The following is a 19,749-nucleotide window of genomic DNA, read 5'->3' as shown; positions in this document are numbered from 1 at the left end:
GATTCTATGTGCTGCATCCAGACTGCAGACGAGTCACTGCGAGCATAAAGTCTAGGTAGCGTCTGGCCGCTCGATTTAGCGAACGCCGTTGAGATAAGATAAACCGCAGTTCTTACAGAATAAAAGCGTTGTATAACCCAAGCACTACTTGTCTCAGCGATAATTAAACCCTGATAAATATTTGCTGTATGCTCGGGGAGCTCGGAGCACATCTGACAGCACAACCACCTCGACGTACTCGAAGCCAAATTGCTTATATTCATGTCCTCCTTGAACGGTGTGGTGAGCTGGCGCCTCGCGTTGGGAGCAGCGTCTGCTATCTTCATCCTGTCGAAAGTCTTCAAATTGTTGAACGGAATAAAGGTAAGTCTTAGTTAACCCTCTATCGGAGCCGACAGCGATAGCGATCGCCGCCTTGCCGCTTCATATGCTTCTTAGCACGCCGAGTTGTGCTCAACGATGTGTTGTATTCTATCTGTAGGCCGTTAATGGAGTCAGAGGGCTTCGTGTCCCTTTCCAACCACTGGCTATGCCAGCCGTCATATTTCCGTCGTCCTGGTGGAACCCGGGGGTTTACTTCACCTGGAGTGAACGATTGACCTGTAGGCACATTGCACCTAATTCTGTTTGTACTAGAATCTAACCAATATCTCTCCTTATACACTGTGATGTATGAGCAGTCTATCGTAAGTGGGGCTCTGAGGTTGTGTCAATTGTTCCATTCCTTTCGGGTAGGCCAACTTTGTACACGTCCAACATCGATGTCGCACGCCAGGTCGTTGCGGGCGGTATCAAGTCTCCCTGGATCAAGCCAGAGTCTGCTAGCCAGGCCATGATGTCAGTCCGTAATTCCTTATTTCGAACGAATACATATTCATTCCGTCTTCCTATTCTCGTCCTATGGTAGGATCTGGGGCATGAACCTCATTGCGTCTGAGAAGGAGACGTGGCGAAGACATAGGCGCATCATGGGCCCTGCATTCAATCCAAAGACGTACAGTTTGGTATGGTCTGAGACCCTGCGTATATTCAAGGACATGGTTTCCTCTGAGGGGTGGGACACCAAGGATTCTGTGGAAATTGCCGTGATACAGGAATACACGTTCAAACTGGCCCTATACGTTATCTCGTCTGTTGGATTCGGTTTGCCCTTCATATGGGATGCCCCTCCTACGAATGAAGACGGGAGCATGCCTCTTCAGGAAGCTTTCAAGACGTTTACAGACCATCCGACGCTATGGCTTGCTGCGCCGAAGTGGTTGTATAAACTGCCTTTCAAATGGTGCTGCCAGATCTCCCTTGACTGTTTCTTTCACATCGCTTACGATCATATCATCAAGGATTCCCGACCTGCCTGCTGCGCACAGCGTATTACAGAACTATATGACGATACAAATCAATGAGCGCAAGGTGGCGCTGGCGAGCGACTCAAGTGGCACAGAGAGTCAGAGGAGCGATGTTTTCAGCTTGCTTGTTCGCGCGAACAACGAAGACGAGAAGCTACAGTTAGATGACAGCGAAGTGGTGAGTCTGCTTTCCCAAAATCATTGTGAAGGATGCTAGTAATTTATGGGCGTGCAGATCGGAAATGTGTTTGGTCTGCTCTTTGCTGGACACGGTATGTGATTGGAGAGCCGCATAGGGGTCTGATACTAGCGTATTCATCTAACTACAATGTTTCAGAGACTACTGCTCACACACTCGCGGCTACCCTTGGATTCCTCGGGATCCATCCCCAAATTCAGAAGGAGGTCTACGAAGAAATAATTCAAGTTATCGGACATGACCGCGACCCGGTGAGTTATCAACAATTTGTGCACGTAGTGCTGTCAACTCACATCGCCGTCTGACCAGACGTATGAAGATTTCAACAAATTGGAGAAAGTCCTCAGCGTCTTTTACGAGTCATTACGGCTATATCGTGAGTGTCAAGCGTTGCCGTGGACTTGATGTGCCTTGGTTTACTCATCGTCAATGTCTGGCTATAGCCGCAGGATACGTGATGATCCGCGAAGCGATTGAGGATACTGTGCTTACCATCCCTTCTGAGCTTGGCAAACCTGGAAACCGGAGCATCGCGATTCAGAAGGGTGCACAGGTGGTCGTGGATATGGTCGGCGTTCGCAAGTGTCTCCTTCCCCTTGCAAATATCATATCACTAACGCATCCATGACAGAATATAACCCTAGATATTTCACCGACCCTTATAAGTACGACCCTTCGAGGTGGTATGGAACCATGAACGACTCTGAGGCTGCTTCTGCATTCAGCTTTGGTACGTCTCTTTGAAGCACTGCTTGATCTTCTGGTTTCTCATGCCAATACACCCAGGCCCTCGGACTTGCATTGGACGTCACTTTGCGGCTATGGAGGCGGTGTGCTTCCTCACTTTGCTAATCAAAGACTGGCACGTCGAGCCCATCATGAAGGAAGGGGAGACGGGGGAGCAATGGAGGGAGAGGGTTATGCCAGCTGCGATGATGTTGACACTGGGCGTATCTCCCGTGCCAGTGCGGCTACGGAGGAGAAGCCATTCATAGGCTGATGGATATGTTCTTCTGTGTTTTGATGACTGGGCTTGTAGGCTTTGATCCTGGATGAAAGAGGAAGTGCGCACGTGATACTATAATTTACGCGTCTGACTCGAGCTCGTAGTCGGAGTCGCGTTGTGTTACAGCTTTCGTCCTCGCTACTGGCAACACCTACGGCGTGAACTGTACCCTTCAAGGACTGAAATTGATGCAGCACAAGACGGTGCTGTGACCAGCGCGACACGAGCATCCCTTTCCACGCATAGGCTACCAACGGAGCGTTCTTCTCGTCCAAGCAGCGCATAAGCTTCCTATTTCATCTTCATTTGCGACTATGCCCGGTAGCCCATCGCACCAGAAGCCACAACTGGCATGGTCTGCTCCTATTTCTCATGCATACGGTTCTACACATCTGACACAGCAGCCCACTTCGAGTCCCGCGCGATTTGCGGCCGCTCATCATGGGCACTATGCCCCACCGGTGCCAATAACTTCTTATCCCACCCCCGTGCCCTCGCAGCCTCACTACCATCATATTCATCGCTCAGACACACGCTCACCAGGCGTATCGCCGACAATGGTGACTTATGAGCCCTTTATACGTGCGGTAGAAATCGCTCTCCATCCAATGTTCGAGACACAAAACAACGCGACGTTCGTGCGAGTTGGAGAGATGGAAGCACGTATTTCGGGACAGGTCAACCGATTGGCCAAAATGATTGAGCAAGCGCATCATGCGCAGTTACGGACAACGGATGTGGTGGTAGGTCGCCTACAACGTTTGGAGGAAATGCTAGGAGTACCGGCAACAGGAGAAGAGCAGTACTCTTCCGTTTGGGAGAGACTGGATGCAATCGATTTTGAAGTCTCCGAGATCCTAGAGAAGACTGAGATATTGCATGCACCTGGTGTGTGTCTATATGCGCACGTATGCGCATTGTCCATTGATTCTTGCTGACCTTTGCAACCTAGAATTCAAGCGAGAATCCGTTGTACAGCCTGAAGTTGGGATTGACCCCATATCAGAAACGAATGCTGTCCAGAACAAAGGCAATCGAAACAGACTGTCACCGTCTTATCCTCAATCATCGAAACATCGAAAAACTCATCAACTACCATCAGTATATGCTGACGCTGCGACCGATCCTTGGCCAGCGGTTCAATCTACGCCAATCGGTAGAAGATTTACCTATTTTATCTATCGTTAGCTCATTTTCTGAACCTCTGTCTTAGTGAGCAATGCTCAAGCAGGGCCGAGTCGGCCTAACCGATATGACAATATGTATCGAGGAACAGAGGCCTCACCCGTGTCATCGAGGGGACTTTCTGGTATGTTTAGTTCTAATAACTTCATTGTCATCCAACTTTAAGAGCAACACGACCTCCTTACAGAAAATAGGCCCGACCTATTTGCCTCTGTCAATGTCTTAGGTGCGTCGCTCGATCCCCAAACACATATCAACGCGAACTGGTTAAACAATTGCCTGCAGACCGTGTCTTCAATTCTCGCCCAAATCAGATTTTCCACGCTTCCTCTCCATTTTCCGATGGGCGCTTTTCCTTAGAACCCCTAGCCCCTGCAGACTGGACGGCAGAAGCGAATCGTGAGTTTTGTTTCGCTATACTGGCTATAAATCATGAGATCCACCTACAGTGCCAGACCTGCGCCGCGATATCAATTCCGAAAAACGTGAGCGTTACTAGTCGATTACACAAAAGTATCCCTAATGGCTTCTTGTCCGTATAGAACATAGTGCTCATCCGAAGGACGATGTTCTTTATGAAACTGTGAACCCATCTGTCTTTCACTCACCATTGCAGCCACCACTACCATTGGGCTCATCGTTAACGCCTCCTGAGCCTGCCATCAAAAATTTAGTACCTTCTACTTCGTCCTCTCGGGACTCATCTGTCATACGACAGCTCCTCTCTTCCGACCCTGACACGATCACAGTCGACACTCAGCCGCCCTCTGTGTCCTTAGACACGCAACTCGTAAACCCGTCGCACCCGAACCAGGTGAAGGCAGACGAGCTTTCTTCTCTCCCGTTCAGTATCAGCCCACTTCTCCCACAACCTTATCCAGGCATATGCACTTCTCCGCGCCGGTCCGAGTCGGACTTGTCGTCGCTGACAGACTCGAGCGATCGCTCCTCTCTTGAGTCGGAGGACGAAAAGCAACACCCCCGCTCCTTGACACCTGCACTCAAGCTTAGGCTCAGGATCAAGCCTGATTCAGCTGCGCATGAGCATACCAACAAACTTGTCAACACGAGTAGCAAACGTGCACGGTCGACGGCTGGAGGCGGCGACACAACTTTTGCGTCAAATAGGAAGAGAAGAAAGTCGAGACCACCACCGAAACCACGAACAGCCGCGTCTAGGCCAGCAAAGAGAAGGCGAAAATCAGAGGCGATTGCTTCACAGAAGGACATCTCCAAAGGTCGCTCGAAAAACAGGAGAATGGCGAGAGACTCTCTCCTTCAGGGTGCTTGGCCCGAACGTACACAAGGGGATGACGCGTTTCATAGAGCAGTAAGACGGCTAGCCATCTTGTTATCTGCCTTGCGTGCTGACGGTGAACCTTGCTTAAGTTCATACAGTGCGATCAGTACGTGGCGCCACTTGAATTGATGATGTCGTCATGTTTGAGCCTTTTCTGTCGATGCAACCATCTAGATGCTATCTGTGGTATCATTGGAGCTGTGCAGGCCTTGACAATGACGGTCGACAAAGTGGGGGAGAGGAGTGTGATTTTGTGTGTCCACCCTGTGTGGCTCATCCGTGCGTCTTCTGATTTATTGTTCTCTCGTCGTACTGAAACGCGTGCCGCGGAAATCCAGGGCCGAGAGTGAGTGTATTTTCAAGATTATAGGCTGAGTACAAGAGAAGCGATTACTGAACACTCCAAATTTGCAGTCCCTCGTCGAAAAAAGCTTGAGGGGGGCGGCAAATGTTTACGCCCAGACTGTTCTGAACCAGGAGAAGACGAGTTTTTTGTCGAGCGCATTATCGGGAGAAGGCCTAGACAGGACAAACATGACGGCTTTTTGTGGCTGGTGAAGTGGACCGGGTAAGTCTACTTGCTCTTTGCGATCCCGTCTTCGAGCTATACTTGGGCGCGCACGTCCTGGGGTGCTGATAATCTGATAGGTACGACGTCACGGAAGCAGGCTGGACACCCGACGAAAACATGGGAGACAATGCACTGCTTGTCCAGGAGTTCGAGAATGCTGCGCAAAGCGAAAACCAGTCGTTGGAGAATAACACAACTGTCTTGTTGAAGGAGGCGAGGGATGCGGGCTGGTAATTTTTTCTCATCTACCTTGTCGCTGCCTTGAGGTATGAGCGGGGTGATTTTTCTGTGGTCTTTATGTTGTCCTGCTATCATTTGCTTTCTTGTCTGCGTTATCTAGCTACTATAGCTTCATGTCAGGTGGACAATAACGTTGTTCGCTATCGTATAATGCCTTGATGCGCTAGGATGGGTTCGTCGTCTGATGTACCACGGGGACAGGGGCAGACTGTCAAGGTCTACAAATCATAGGAGATCCTCAAGGCGTAACTGGACAGTCCATAGCCTTCAAGCCTCTTCTGTTTCATAACGGTCCGTATCTTCAAATTAGCAGCATGTCATAACCGTGAAGTAACTAATACAATAATAGGTTCGCATTCCCACTCTCCATACGCGATGTCCGAGAGTTCCGCTTCACGGGTTTCAATAGCGAAAGATCTCAGCGTCCCAATGGTCAGAAGGTGCTTATATTCAAGCAAAAGCCGTAAGTTTCCATATCGCGGCTTCACTTTGCGCTATTTGCGCTACACCTCCCTGTCAGATGAAGCGGGATGCAGGTGGCCTTCTATTCTCGTAAAGATCAGCTGTCCCTAGAATGTCATCAAGACTCGTCTTTGGCTCTTCGCCGGATAAAAAGGATTGATTGCCAGATGACAATCATCACAGTGCTCCTCACTTATGGCATTCCCAGCAGTTTTTTCGCTTCTCCTGTTCGTGCTATTGATCCTTGAGCCGCATAGGGTCATAGGCAGGCTCTACACTGACCCTTCAGCCCTACCTCGGAAGAATTATGACTACGTGATCGTTGGTGGTATGCGTAGTGAAGGCTTGTTCTCAGCGAACACTGACCTTCTGTCATAGCGGGCGTCGGCGGAGGGGTGGTTGCTAGTCGCTTATCTGAAGACCATACGACCAAGATCCTTCTTATTGAAGCAGGGATCAGGTTCGTGTAATAATTTTGGAATCAATCTTGATCTAAAGAAACGATCTTTGGACAGCGATGAAGGCATCGAAGCGATCCAAGTTCCTTGGCTTGCTCAGGTGCTAACACCTAACACGATCGTCGATTGGAACTTTACGACGACTCCGCAGATTGGTCTAGGGAATAGATCTATTTCTTACCCACGAGGCCGTGTCCTGGGCGGATCTTCCTCCGTCAGTAAGTGGTAATGATTTGGGGGAACTCATCAGCCTCATTATATCTCTTAGATGGTCTTATATACACTCGCGGTTCGGCTGATGATTATAACCGGATCGCAGAAGTATCAGGGGATTCTGGATGGTCCTGGGACGCTCTCCTCCCGTTTATCAAGAAGGTGCACATGGTTATTAAATAATGTCACATATTTATTTATTTTTGGTTTTGCGCAGGCCGAAAAATTAGTCCCCTCAGCGGATGGTCATAATACATCTGGTCAGGTAGATCCATCAGCGCATGGACATTCTGGACCTTTGGGAGTTAGTGTCCTCAATTGGCCCGCACCAACTGACAGTATGGTGATTCAGGCTACGAAAGAACTGCCTGAATTTCCGTTTGTCATCGATTTTAACGCTGGAAAGCCGCTTGGATTCGGTAAGTTTGCTTCGATCTAGGCTGGCAATGTTTCACAGATGAGGTTTCAAGGATATTCCCAGTCGACTATTAGCAATGGCACGCGCGACAGCGCAGCGACGGCATACATACACCCCTCTCTCTCGAAGTACAGCAATCTCGACGTTTTGATCAACTCTCATGTAACCAAGGTTCTCCAAACTGGCATCGCCGACTGTATTCCGGTCTTCCAGGGGGTACAGATAGCTCGCAATGCGTCGAGTGTGTATATTTTGATTGAGATACATATCAAGTAATACCCTTACCTCTCAATCAAACTAGGCAGACTTTACGCTGTTACGGCAGCAAAGGAAGTCATCCTTTCGGCTGGGAGCATCGGAACGCCTCAGATCTTAATGCTATCTGGGATCGGCAACTCGACTAAGTTGTCGTCCCTTGGCATTGATCCGAAGGTCGAATTGCCGGATGTGGGACAGCACCTTCAGGACCACACCCACCTCTCAGATATATGGCTGACAAATGCTTCCTTCTCTTGGGACGATATACGAAGAAACGCTACACTGGCAGCGCAGGAATTAGCAGAATGGAGGAACAATCGCACAGGCCCATATACTGACGGTTTCTACAGCCAGATTGGATGGTCGCGGTTGCCTGACAATGCCACCATTTTTCAAACACATAGCGATCCATCTGCGGGCTCCAACACCCCTCATTTTCAGCTAGAAATCTACGTAAGTGTCTTAACCTTGTGTGCTGTTATCGTTTGAGTCAATCATCTTGTCGTTGTCTGAAGGATACTTTTTCTGCCACCAGTGCATATCCTTCTGAAGGTCGCTTCCTCACAATTGCTACCGCTCTCGTAACGCCTGCCGGTCGTATGTCTTCTGTGTCTCCAGAGATTCGACCCATTTTGACATACCTCTGGCGCGCTCTAGGCGGCACAGTTACCTTAGCATCTTCAGACCCTTTCGAGGACCCACTGATCGACCCAGCCTTCCTCACTTCCGAATTCGACCTTTTTGTGATCCGTGAAGCAGCCCGAGCAGGACGAGTGCGTCATGATGCATCGTGTTATAAGCGCGGCTAACCATTCTCGCCAGCGTTTTGCCTCGGCTGCTTCGTTCAGTGGACTTTTGTTGGAACCGTACGGGCCGTTTGGCCAGGCTCAAACAGATGAAGAACTCAATGCGTATGCCCGTGCAACTGCTGGGACTGCATACCATCCGACGAGCACTGCCAGGATGTCTGCATGGAACGCGACGAACGGAGTCGTGAATCCTGATCTCACGCTTAAAAAGGCTAGAGGCTTGCGCATTGTCGATGCTAGTGTGCTGGTAAGCTGTTCATTGGTGGCCCATGTCAGATCGGGGGGTACTAAACATGATGTAAATGTTCAGCCGTTTGTCCCGTCAGCCAACACGCAGGCTTCGGTGTATGCCATTGCTGAGCGTGCGGCGGCTATCATCAGGGGAACGGCGTAGACACCTCATATGGTAGTGTATCTGACCTGTAAAAACCTCTTAAGATATCGAATGAAGACGTCACGATTCAAGTTCCACACCTTGAACACAGTCAACCACTGAATTTGGTGGACTAGTTTCGTCGTCGCCCGAAATGCTTGGGCATCAATATGCGCCTTGGAACTCTGCTGTATAAGACATCACTAGACTCGTCCCTATTTCGGGTTTGTACGTTCCTATAATCAGCTCAGTACTTGTTGCTAGACGTACCTTTCTCTCAGACATTCCGTACAATCTCGTGAAGGTCTGTGCCTTTCCACGAACAGCTGCGCTTCGTCATATATTTGACCCACCTTCACAGTCAAGCTTGCTCGCCCCGCTACCCACGTGCCTCGTCCGAAGATTCTGCGGATCCAACAGCCCATGGTCAGGAGACGCACATCCACTCTCAAACCTCGAAATTATATTCCAGACCCAGTTATTCGCTTCACGGCAAGACTCTTCGCAGCACAGATAGATCACTCCATGAATTGATTGATCATATGAATCTCCCACGTCAACTGTCCCGTGGGTGCTCTCATAGACTGACTTTTCATTATAGTTTTTGTGTAGAAAAGGGCTAGCCTGCTTGAGAAGTTTGAAATGCCCTATCGCTTCGTCCTTGGTGTCCGTGTCCTCAAGAACGATGCTCTTGACAATATCACTTCTGGCTTTGTCAATCCTCAAGCCAATTGGAGTGAAATGCGCCCTTTATGCAGACTCCTCGGCCCTTCCTCAGAAGCAATACGACTATATTATCGTTGGAGGTATACCAACTTTCTGCCGATATTCTTCTTCGGATGCTGAATTGAAGGGCACTGCCAGCTGGAATTGGAGGAGGCGTGGTTGCCAGTCGATTGTCCGAAAACCATGATACCAATGTGTTACTCATCGAGGCAGGAAACAGGTTAATATCTCCAGTATCTTTCGAAAATTGCTTGGGATGTACTGATTTTTTTCGCCAGCGATCAAGGTATCGAGGCAATCAAGGTCCCTTGGTTAGCAGAAACACTCACACCGAACACAATCGTCGATTGGAACTTTACAACCACTCCTCAGGCTGGATTAGGAAATAGGACATTTTCATACCCCCGAGGACGTGTTCTGGGAGGGTCGTCATCTGTCAGTAAGTTACGATGTTCATTCAGCAGCATGATCATTGCCTTACTTAGCTGACGTAGATGGTATGATATACACGCGAGGCTCAGTCGATGACTACAATAGGATCGCAGCAGTTTCTGGAGATTCCGGGTGGTCTTGGGAAGCTCTTCTTCCATTCATCAGGAAGGTGAGTGTAATATACGCTTTTACGATGTTGGTTTGCCCGATTTTCCCGCAGGCAGAGAGATTAGTTCCCTCGGCCGATGGTCATGACACCTCAGGACAGATCGAGCCATCGATGCATGGCACATCAGGCCCCTTGGGTGTCAGTGTTCAGAACTGGCCCGTACCCAGTGATCAGCGGGTGATTCGTGCCTCGAAAGAATCGCCAGAATTCCCGTATGTCGTGGATTTCAATGCTGGAAAACCACTTGGGCTTGGTGAGTCGTCGACAACCGTCTCTGAGGATTCCTGTCTGACATCGAGGTAAATCTAGGTTGGTCACAATCGACCATCAGTAATGGCACCCGGGATAGCTCGGCAACTGCCTACATCCATCCTTCTCTTGCGAAATATGATAATCTCGATGTTTTGATCAACACTCATGTCACCCAGGTACTCCGGACTGGGGTTTCCGGCGGTGTGCCAGTGTTTCGCGGCGTCCAGTTTGCCCAGAATGCCACGAGTGCGTGCGATTCCCTTCTTCATCATCACTGTTGAGAGCACATATTTATGTCGCTTGACACAAGGTGCTCTTCGTTCTGTGATCGCTAGGAAGGAAGTGATTCTCTCTGCTGGTAGCATTGGAACCCCACAGATTTTGATGCTGTCCGGTATTGGCCCATCGGTCCATCTGTCTTCGTTGGGCATCGATACAAAAGTCGACCTGTCTGATGTAGGGAAAAATCTTCAAGACCATGCTGCCGAGCTCTCAGATGTTTGGGTCACCAGTGCTTCGTTTTCATGGGATGATATACGTCGTAACGCCACACTAGCGGCCCAGACGTTGACAGAATGGAGAGACTTCCGCAAAGGTCCATATACTGATGGGTTTTACAGCCAAATTGGGTGGTACCGTTTGCCTGATAATTCGACGATTTTTCGAACACAGGAGGATCCGTCCGCGGGTCCCAATACACCTCATATCCAGCTTCAAATATATGTAAGTGTTCAACGTTCAGTTCTATCTTGACAATGTCTAAGGTGTCCAAGGACTCCAACCTAGCTGCCGGTGACCCTTACCCAGAGGGGCGCTTCCTGACGATGGCTATGGCCCTCGTTACACCTGCATCTCGTGGGTTCATTTTCTTGATATTCGTGAGATCTGGAACTCGGCTGCACACATCACATCGCAGGTGGAACTGTGACCTTAACATCATCCGATCCCTTCGCACACCCATTGATCAACCCTGGCTTTCTGACATCGGAGTTCGACATTTTCGTAATTCGTGAGGCGGTCCGAGTGGGAAGGGTGCGCTGGTACCTACGATATCTCTCAGCGATGAGCTCAAGAGGAGCCAGCGTTTTGCCTCTGCTGCTGCATTCGACAGTTTCCTATTGGAACCAGACGGTGCACTCGGTCAGGCACGTACGGATGAAGAACTCGACGCGTATGCACGCGCAAATGTTGGGACAGCATATCATCCCACGAGTACAGCAAGAATGTCTGCGTGGAACGCGACGGATGGGGTCGTGAATCCAGATCTTACTCTCAAGAAGGCCAAGGGATTGCGAATTGTAGATGCTAGTGTACTGGTAAGCTGTTTGTCTGGTCCGGTCAGAGCAATAAATGCTAAAAGAATTGTGTATGCGCAGCCGTTCGTGCCGTCAGCGAACACGCAGGCTTCGGTGTATGCTATCGCTGAGCGTGCGGCAGCCATCATCAAGGGCGCTGGGTAGTTCTACTATATGAACGTCCTACATCATGCATTCATCACAATAATCATAAGAAATGTTTCCGCCCAAAGTTTCGCCCCATAGCTCCATATCTGCACAAATGTTGGAGTCGGTACCGAATGCAGGATCCCATATACGTTTCGTGAGCGCTCAGAAACCCGCCACCGATGACGCACTTGGGCCAAGACGTCAAATGGCATGAGCGCATCCGCGCCGTCATGCTCAGTAGCTGGCCCCTCCTCCTCCAGCTGCCCCTATATAACACCCCGCCTCAAAGTCTTCCAATGTTCAATTCACTTTGAATACGCTTTCTCAACCTCTTGAGCTTTCTGCAAATTTCTGCAAATTTCTGCACATTTACACGATATGTCGAGTGCGAACACTGGTGCTGCTGGGACGGGAAGCACAGGCACCGGTATTGGAGCTAAAATCAAGTACGTGTCAAGGAGCTCGTCCAAAATGATTGAAATTTACGCTACGATTGCTCCCAGGGGAACGGTCGATGTTATTCATGGTACGCACTTGTGTACGGAGATTCTCAAATTTGCACTGACGTGAATATCGCCTACAGGAATAGGCGAATCTCTACGCGGAAGGGCCATGGGTGCCGTCGACACGGCCATTGGCCATGACGGTCAGCAGCATGCGTCGATCGCAACCAAGGGTCGCGAAGAGGCAGAGATGGGGATCGCACGGATGAAGGGGCAGAGCGGTACCACAACGGGCAGTGCCGCAAACCCGCCCGCAGACGCTGTGCGGGGCGATGGAACGCGGTACCCCGGTACGGGCGCAGCTCCGGGGCGCGAGGAACAATATAATTCAGGTGCTCAAGGAGGTCAGCACGGAGGCCACGCAGGATTAGGTCGGTCTGGAGATGACAGGGCTACGGGTAACCTCGTCCAAGGAGAGACGCATTCTTCAGGCGGCCTTGGTCGCGGGCTTGGGACAGGGGCCGGTGTCGGTGCGACCGCTGCTGGACTCGAAGGAAACCACCACCATCCTCACCAATATGACGATACGAACATGCATCAAAATCAATTCGGCGAAAACGAGGACAACGAACCACACGCATATACTGGCTCGTCAGGTGAGGTAGTCGTTGGGTTAATATCTGAAATGAGCGCTGAACAGCATATTTAGGCACAGGTCTCGGTCAACAAGAACCACCTGGCACGGGTGCGCCTGCAAGGCAACTCGCAGGACACATGGCCACTGGTCATTACGAAGGCGATCATGCTTCAGGAGATTCAGCCGCGGGAGAGAAGCATTCATCAAGCGGTCGTGGTCGTGAGCTCGCAACGGGAGCCGGTGTCGGTGCCGCGGCTGCTGATCTCGAAGGAAGCCATCGCCACTATCATCACCATAACGGTGCGGGCCAGAATCAAGATGAATCCGGTAGAACTGGAGCGGATTCTGGGCTTGGGTCTGGCATTGGCACCAGAACTGGAACGAACGCTGCTCCTTACGGCGCGCGCGCAGTTCCGGGGCAAGAAGAACAGTACGGCACGAGTACACCTGCAGGACAGACAGGTGGTTATGCGGGATCTAGTTGGCATGAGGGTGGCAGAACTCCAGGCGATCATTCCGTCGGTGAACGGGGACACTCAATAGGTGGTCTTGGTCGTGGGGCTACAACAGGATTCGGTGCTGGTGCAGTTGCTGCTGCTGTCGAAGGAAGGCATCGCCACGACGAGGATAGAACTCACAACGAGCCCCACAACTCATCCCACAGATTTGGCGGTAACGATGTTGGTGGAGCGGAGCATACAGGCAACGGCAGCTACGCTAACTTCACAGGCGTTCCAAGCGTGCCAAACAAGGACTATTCGGGGTTGGGTGATCGTCAGGTTGGGAGCGATTCGCGTGCCGCCGGCGCGGGCCAGCAAGGTCGCACAGCTGAGGGATTTGGCGGATCTGAAGTTCCAGGCGTGCCGAGAGGTGGACAAGGCGCGGCTCGGAACGATCAATATGGTCAAAACAACGATCACTCTTCAGTTGGCAATGGCCTGCGCTCAAGAGGTGATGGCAATGGTTCTGGAGTTTATGCGCACGCAGGCCAAGATTCCGCTCACGATGAGTTTGGCCAGGGAAGCATTCCGGGGATCTCGAGGCATGGTCAAGGAGATTTAAAGGCCGCTGAGTATGGACAGGGTCATACCATGGGAGACAGGACTCAGCACACTGCATCGGAGGCTGAAAGTGGCGCATATAGCGGCCAAGGTCATCCGTCTCAGAGCGGTGCGTCCGTAGGAGGGTTTGGCCAAAGCGGTGCAGGTCAAGACGGGTCCAGTTTCGCTGGAGTTCCCGGCGTCTTCCAAAGCGACAAGCAATATGACTCTCGTCAAAGTGAAATTCCGAGCGGTACTTTCCCGTTTGTATACCGCGGTGATCCATCATTGATGTGATTCACAGATCGTGCTCCAGCGCGAGGCCAGAGTGAATTTGCAGGAGTTCCCGGAGTTCTTCAACAGGGCGACCAGTCTGCTGGGGATGCTCCTCCGCTTCCTCGTCGAAACGAGCAGCCGAATGTGCCACGCCGTTGAGTCCGGTTTCATACGTTCATGAACCTAATCAGGAGATGTGTTATCGTGTAGTGCAAGAGTTGCAATGAGGACGATGTATGATATGCAGTCGCGATTAGTTTACTTTGATTTTTTGGACAATTTATGCCACGTACTACGCACCATATTTCCAGATCATCTTGCCAAGGATCTCTACAGGATGCGAATATCCTGATATGTCTTTTCTTAATACGATCGTCTTGCAAGACATGAGGGAAACGACATGGAAACGTGGTGGAGGTTCGGGAACAAGCCGGCAGAATCTCCGCAAAGGCTTTGTTTGTACACGACCGTCATGCCCCCTCTGCCTCCACAATTCGACGAGAGCACTTTGGCCTCCATCGCTGGCATTCAGAGACGCGAAACCGATCTCAAAGACTTCCAGATACCACGTCTCCGTGATTACAGGGGATCGCTGTCTGTGCAGCAGCAGTATGCAGCAGAGCTACGAGAGGACCTTGACACGCTCACTCAGCTGGTCGAGGTGAGTGCCTGAGTCGCCGCCACCTCGCTTGTCTGGTCACTGCACAAGAGTCGTACGTTGATGCAGGCTGCTAGTAGGCATTGGACGAGGCTGTTGAGGACCAGAGGGGCGAGCGGACGCGGCGTGAATTGAGGGCAGTCGTAGAGAGCTTTCGAGAGAACGTGTCACGGTGCGTGCGCAGTCTTTCATTCCCAACTCATTGATTAGTATCGAAAGCTAAGCCATCCTTCGTCTTTCACTAATTGTGGGCATGGTGAACGCAATACAGGCTAAGGAAGGATATGCGTACGGCCCTGCTGACGTCCAAGCGCGCGATAGATGCGCAGAGCGTGTCACAGCGGGAGGAACTCCTGCGCTCGTTGGCTGCGAGGGAGAAGCAAGGCCCTACCTCAGGAGAGAAGACGACGTGCGTATACGATATGTTGCGTTCATTTCAGCAGGACGCTCACCCAAGACTGGGGGTGTTGACACACAGTGAGGATGCCCTTATGAAAGCCAATCACGACGTCACAGATGCCTTGAGACGAACGGTGGGGCTCATGCAGAATGAACTCGAACGCTCTGTCCTGTCCGTGCAAATGCTCGGTCTGTCATGTTCCATGCGCACCTCGCGATCTTCCACTTACCAGTCGCGTAACATCGACCACGCGCAGAATCGTCGACTGCCACGCTCAAATCCGCCTCGAGTATGCACGATGTGCTGAGCATGCTCATGGGCACTTCAAAGCAGCTCATCACGGCGCTCGAGAAGTCAGACTGGCTCGACCGGCTGCTCATCGCCGCCGCGCTCGCGTTCTTTGTGCTCGTCGTCCTGTTCATCCTCAAGCAACGGATTCTGGACCGTGGGCTGCGCGTGGCGTTTTGGTGGACGCGGTTTCTGCCAAGCGGGGGCGGGGGTGGAGGCAGCAGGGCAGCGAGTGGGTTTGGGATTGCGGATATGGCCGAGAAGGGGAGCGCAGGCGTGGTATCGTCGGTGTCGTCGGTGGTAGCCGCGACAGTGGAGGGCGTGGTGAGCACAACTCTGGCCATGGCCACTTCAAGCGTGACCACTGCTCTGCCATCTGTGCTTGCTTCTGAAAGCCAGGCAGGTGATGATAGCGAGCCCTCAGTGTCACTAGATCTGCTCTCCACAGACAGACCTTCAGTGACGGTGTCTCCGACTTGGGAAGATATGGTCATGAGCACAGAACCAACTGCGGTTACCGTATCTAGTCCGACGCCCGATTTACCGCACGACGAGCTATGAGCATGGGTGTTGGATGAACGTCTAGTTTATATTCTGTCTACTTAGCATAGTAGCCTCGCCGAGGTATGACTCCTTTCGTGTGACATCGATCTGGATTCGGAGATGAGAACATCCTCAAGCTTAATTGGGAGCGGATGAGCTAGATCACTGATCAAGTTTCAACGAAACATGTCTCCTCAATCGCTTGTCGAAACAGTGCATGCATCTCCTCGTCCTTCTCTGAAGAGAGCTCATGCTGAACTCACTCCGGCTGCTGGGAGGGCCCCTGTCACCACGTCAAACTTCGAACCACAAGGCTCTCCAGTGTCATCTGCGCAGAAACCATCCTATCTGATTATCATACCTCTTGAAGTCTTGTCAGCAATTCTCAGTGGAGTTCCGTCGCCGAAGGATGTTCTCGCCGTTGCGCGCTGCAGCAAACACCTGTGCGCGACGTTGCTGAATGGCTCGAATCAATTCATATGGAGGATCGCGAGAGAGCAATGTCTGGTGGGTCCCATCCCGCACCCACCGCCCGGGTGGAGCGAGGCTGCATATGCATCGTTCATTTTTGATGAGGGCCCTTGTGAGGTGAGTATCGTAACTGCTGTCGCAAGCCAGGTCAGCCGACGTGCGATGGGCGAATGTTCCAATTCAGGCATGCCAAAATAACACGAAGAGGCTTTATACGTCGTTTGCCTTGAAGTTGAGATTCTGCAATAACGTGAGTGTGTTTTTCTGTGTTTCATGCGCGTGGGATCAGCTCACAATGGGAGCTGTTAGCCTGCGTGCCGTAACATTGCGATGAGGTCAGTTCATCCATCTGTGTGCCCCACGTTTGCTGTCCCTGATGCGCGTTATAGAAGCGTGATTCGTATCGACACACCAAACTCTGACAAAAGCCACATCCTACGATGGATTCCGCGCTCGGAAGTTCACAGCTGGTTTGGTGCGCATCTATTGCTAAAGGAGGATCAAAGAAGCTGACCCGTCTATCTTTCTCCTCGCTCAGATCACAATGTTCATGGTCGCTCAGATCACAATGTTCATGGTGCTATATGTGCGTATGACCTTCGCGGCCTGGAAAATACAAGCTTCTGACAACTGATGTTTGAATGATAAAGGCCGGAAAGATGAATGGGAAGCTGCTGTAGACGAGTATAATAAACATATCAGGATGGGAGGATCTTTAGAAGAATATGATTCGGTATGTCTAGTATCGAATCTGAAAGTATGGACTGCTCATATTCCAACAGCTTCATGATAAAGAAGCCAAACTTCTTCTTCGTAAGATTAATGTGAGACGCTTCATCTTGTTCTCTACAGCCTTGACAGCCTTGACACTCCTCATCAGCACCATGCAGCTCTATATGAATTACGGGAGAAATGGGAGAAAGCATATGTCGCCAATAGGCGGGGCAACGTCAACATGTGCGCTCGTTTGTACCCCAGCTGACATCTTCGTTTTGAACAATTTAAACACAGGGCAAAAAAAATTGCAGAAAAAGAAGGATGGGAAGAGTCGATCCTTCTCGAGACGGCGACTTATGGGTTGCTTCATAGCTCCAGAAACAACTGCCTCGAGCCAGTAACCGATATCGGTTCGTTACCATACCATCTTATACGTTTGTCAAGCCATACAAATTGTCTTTTAGAATTTGACCTGTCTCGCCTCCGCATCTCGCAAGAAATGCTCAAAATCATGGAGAAACAGAAACGCCAACAAGCAGAGCGTGGTGCTCGAAAGCGTCGGGATGACATTAACCAACATCACCGACGTGTCAAGTTGTCTGGGACTTATGCTATTTTCCCCTCGCTTTTTGACTTCCGCAAGCTTCCTGTCATGAAGCTCCTCCAAGCGAAAAACACGGAAACACTTGAGACGGAACTCAAAGAGAAGGTGATTGCAGATCTCCTCCGTGACGATTTGAAAAAGTGGGTCGAGGCGGCGAAGGACGCACTTGGCACCGTGCTCGGATTCCCGCAGTGGAAGAACCCGTCGAAAACGGTGCTTCATCCGGTTGACAGAGTGACTGCGCAGTTCATATGTACACGTTGCGGGGGACTGCCACGAACTCGCCTTGCTGAGGGATCTCTGGATTTCAAGAGCGCGTGCACACACGAGTGTACGAATATGTCGAGGGCAGAGAAGAACCGGCGGACGTGGAGCGCCGCACATTTTGTTCCAGATCAGAAGGTCCGTGGCGTTTGACTGGCTGGCCCTTTCTATGCGTGCTTATTTTGGTGTCGGGGTATCTCCTCAGGCCATAAATTCTATAGTCCAGGTTCTTGCGATGACGGGGCTCAACGATGAGCAGTCGAAAACGCATGACAGTCTTATCGCGATGGGTCCCTGTTTTCAGTGTAGGTCATGCGACGCGCCCATCGTGATGAGCTTCGAAAGACTGGTGCGCTTCTCATCCTGTGTTCATGTGTGTGAGGCGCTCATTGGAGAGTGGCTCAGGTTGGCCACAGCAAACGGCACGAGATGATGCAAGTTGGTATACTGTCCCAAGCAGAAGCGGGCGCTATCTTGATGCACCCATATGTGCCCAGTTTGTACGTGAAAATGTTCGGGTTCAGTCCAGCGGCGAAAGAGGCACGCCCAACCAAGACGTTTGGTTGTCGACATTGTCCCCAGAAGGGGGCCTTGGCCGAGGCTGCGCCTAGCCATGCACTCGGCCGCAGGTCCCATAGAACAGCGAGCCTCTATACCTTTGACGGTCTCATCTCTCATATGAAAGCTAAGTACGTGAAAATTCCTGTTTATAACTCGAGCGCCTTTCGGTCCGCTAACGTACCTCGCAGACACAAGATTGAGCGAATGGGAGATGAGGACTTCTACCGAGTGCTACCGATCGATTGAGTCCATGATTGTCTCTGCGCGTGAGTTCTATGGTTGATGAGTTTAGGACCTTGTCCTATTATTATACATCATCTACTCATGCACTCCTCTAACCCTCTGCAGCCTCACATAGGGAAGGTCATAAAGCGGCACACATTTTGACGCTCAGGTGCCGATAGCGATGCTGCTGTCGACGTAGCAGTCTGGCACCATCACCAATTTCCCCGGTCTAGCTGGCGATGGTGTTCCCATTTTGGTCCACAGTCCATGTGCTACCGAAGATTGATCAATATCTGCGTGAACAATACCGTGGCATGATTTGTAGTTGTATCTTCCCATTGGACGTCTTCCAGGGCTATCAGAAATCAGAGTCACATTGTCACTGTGCTCCGTAAGTATGTATGCCATCACGGGTCGCAGAACGCGACGCGTGCTTCGCAACTCGAGCGCGACCTTTTCAATATCTGGATCGCGAGTGCAAACCCCAATGCATTTCATACAGTAAGTGCGGTGATGTGCGGGCGTAATACATCATGGAGGATCTATACTCTTGGCCACGTTTCAGGAATTTTAGGTCCTTTTGGCTTCGCCTTGTCTCGATCTTAGTTGCTAGCATGACACAAAAGAACCAGAAGAACGCCTCTACTTAGTTCTTTTGGAGTGTTCTCCGTCCATCAGGGTACGGGTATGGACAACATTGGTTGACAGCGGTGTTTACGTTCCTATATATATATAGCCGGGATACACTCCCGAGCACCTT

The 19,749-nt window shown here is 50.9% G+C and overlaps 8 protein-coding genes across 8 annotated transcripts; 7 read left to right on the top strand and 1 right to left on the bottom strand.

Annotated features, from left to right (window-relative positions):
* Window positions 1-261: 261 nt before the first annotated feature.
* Window positions 262-2,540, top strand: HETIRDRAFT_420783 (uncharacterized protein; the record flags this gene model as incomplete). The annotated part of the gene is made up of 11 exons (XM_009551689.1): window positions 262-363; window positions 482-602; window positions 681-837; window positions 908-1,282; window positions 1,341-1,524; window positions 1,582-1,618; window positions 1,684-1,796; window positions 1,855-1,921; window positions 1,989-2,123; window positions 2,177-2,275; window positions 2,332-2,540. 11 exons carry the CDS (start codon window positions 262-264, stop codon window positions 2,538-2,540), a joined length of 1,599 nt encoding a protein of 532 aa, XP_009549984.1.
* Window positions 2,541-2,865: 325 nt separating this feature from the next.
* On the top strand, window positions 2,866-5,841 carry HETIRDRAFT_420782 (uncharacterized protein; the record flags this gene model as incomplete). Its single annotated transcript, XM_009551688.1, has 10 exons — window positions 2,866-3,439; window positions 3,504-3,707; window positions 3,765-3,860; window positions 3,924-3,962; window positions 4,022-4,135; window positions 4,186-4,221; window positions 4,279-5,066; window positions 5,135-5,315; window positions 5,451-5,604; window positions 5,685-5,841. The coding sequence occupies 10 exons, from the start codon at window positions 2,866-2,868 to the stop codon at window positions 5,839-5,841; spliced, it is 2,343 nt and encodes a 780-aa protein (XP_009549983.1).
* A 663-nt stretch (window positions 5,842-6,504) lies between these two features.
* On the top strand, window positions 6,505-8,859 carry aao8 (aryl-alcohol oxidase-like protein; the record flags this gene model as incomplete). The annotated part of the gene is made up of 10 exons (XM_009551687.1): window positions 6,505-6,637; window positions 6,688-6,769; window positions 6,825-6,985; window positions 7,036-7,142; window positions 7,198-7,399; window positions 7,451-7,639; window positions 7,700-8,109; window positions 8,172-8,253; window positions 8,314-8,429; window positions 8,479-8,859. 10 exons carry the CDS (start codon window positions 6,505-6,507, stop codon window positions 8,857-8,859), a joined length of 1,863 nt encoding a protein of 620 aa, XP_009549982.1.
* A 402-nt stretch (window positions 8,860-9,261) lies between these two features.
* aao7 (aryl-alcohol oxidase-like protein) lies at window positions 9,262-11,877 on the top strand (the record flags this gene model as incomplete). Its single annotated transcript, XM_009551686.1, has 11 exons — window positions 9,262-9,264; window positions 9,440-9,644; window positions 9,703-9,784; window positions 9,843-10,003; window positions 10,059-10,165; window positions 10,217-10,418; window positions 10,475-10,663; window positions 10,728-11,140; window positions 11,191-11,272; window positions 11,334-11,449; window positions 11,500-11,877. 11 exons carry the CDS (start codon window positions 9,262-9,264, stop codon window positions 11,875-11,877), a joined length of 1,938 nt encoding a protein of 645 aa, XP_009549981.1.
* Window positions 11,878-12,240: 363 nt separating this feature from the next.
* Window positions 12,241-14,556, top strand: HETIRDRAFT_388036 (uncharacterized protein; the record flags this gene model as incomplete). Its single annotated transcript, XM_009551685.1, has 5 exons — window positions 12,241-12,308; window positions 12,366-12,388; window positions 12,446-12,961; window positions 13,015-14,235; window positions 14,287-14,556. The coding sequence occupies 5 exons, from the start codon at window positions 12,241-12,243 to the stop codon at window positions 14,415-14,417; spliced, it is 1,959 nt and encodes a 652-aa protein (XP_009549980.1). The 3' UTR covers window positions 14,418-14,556.
* A 174-nt stretch (window positions 14,557-14,730) lies between these two features.
* Window positions 14,731-15,757, top strand: HETIRDRAFT_26215 (uncharacterized protein; the record flags this gene model as incomplete). The annotated part of the gene is made up of 5 exons (XM_009551333.1): window positions 14,731-14,919; window positions 15,009-15,088; window positions 15,188-15,325; window positions 15,395-15,504; window positions 15,573-15,757. Coding segments are annotated over 5 exons (702 nt in total), but the record flags the coding sequence as incomplete, so codon positions are not given.
* Window positions 15,758-16,333: 576 nt separating this feature from the next.
* On the top strand, window positions 16,334-19,379 carry HETIRDRAFT_479129 (uncharacterized protein; the record flags this gene model as incomplete). Its single annotated transcript, XM_009551683.1, has 14 exons — window positions 16,334-16,735; window positions 16,803-16,868; window positions 16,928-16,953; window positions 17,008-17,093; window positions 17,181-17,204; window positions 17,269-17,351; window positions 17,401-17,442; window positions 17,499-17,575; window positions 17,630-17,745; window positions 17,800-18,341; window positions 18,430-18,552; window positions 18,609-18,892; window positions 18,953-19,050; window positions 19,113-19,379. The coding sequence occupies 13 exons, from the start codon at window positions 16,334-16,336 to the stop codon at window positions 19,008-19,010; spliced, it is 1,929 nt and encodes a 642-aa protein (XP_009549978.1). The 3' UTR covers window positions 19,011-19,050; window positions 19,113-19,379.
* Window positions 18,819-19,378, bottom strand: HETIRDRAFT_411199 (uncharacterized protein). The gene is made up of 3 exons (XM_009551684.1): window positions 19,113-19,378; window positions 18,953-19,050; window positions 18,819-18,892 (listed from the first exon to the last, which is right to left on the bottom strand). Exon 1 carries the CDS (start codon window positions 19,326-19,328, stop codon window positions 19,155-19,157), a length of 174 nt encoding a protein of 57 aa, XP_009549979.1. The 5' UTR covers window positions 19,329-19,378; the 3' UTR covers window positions 18,819-18,892; window positions 18,953-19,050; window positions 19,113-19,154.
* Window positions 19,380-19,749: the final 370 nt, after the last annotated feature.

The sequence above is a fragment of the Heterobasidion irregulare genome (assembly GCF_000320585.1).
Source record: "Heterobasidion irregulare TC 32-1 unplaced genomic scaffold scaffold_09, whole genome shotgun sequence".
In the NCBI taxonomy this organism is placed as follows: Eukaryota; Fungi; Basidiomycota; class Agaricomycetes; order Russulales; family Bondarzewiaceae; genus Heterobasidion; species Heterobasidion irregulare.
Note: the sequence above shows the minus strand (reverse complement) of the source record. Positions and strands in the feature narration are given on the sequence as shown.

Bases quoted from the DNA above. Each gene is read 5' to 3' on its own strand.
- HETIRDRAFT_411199 (XM_009551684.1), bottom strand. From the start codon at position 19,328: ATGGGAAGATACAACTACAAATCATGCCACGGTATTGTTCACGCAGAT.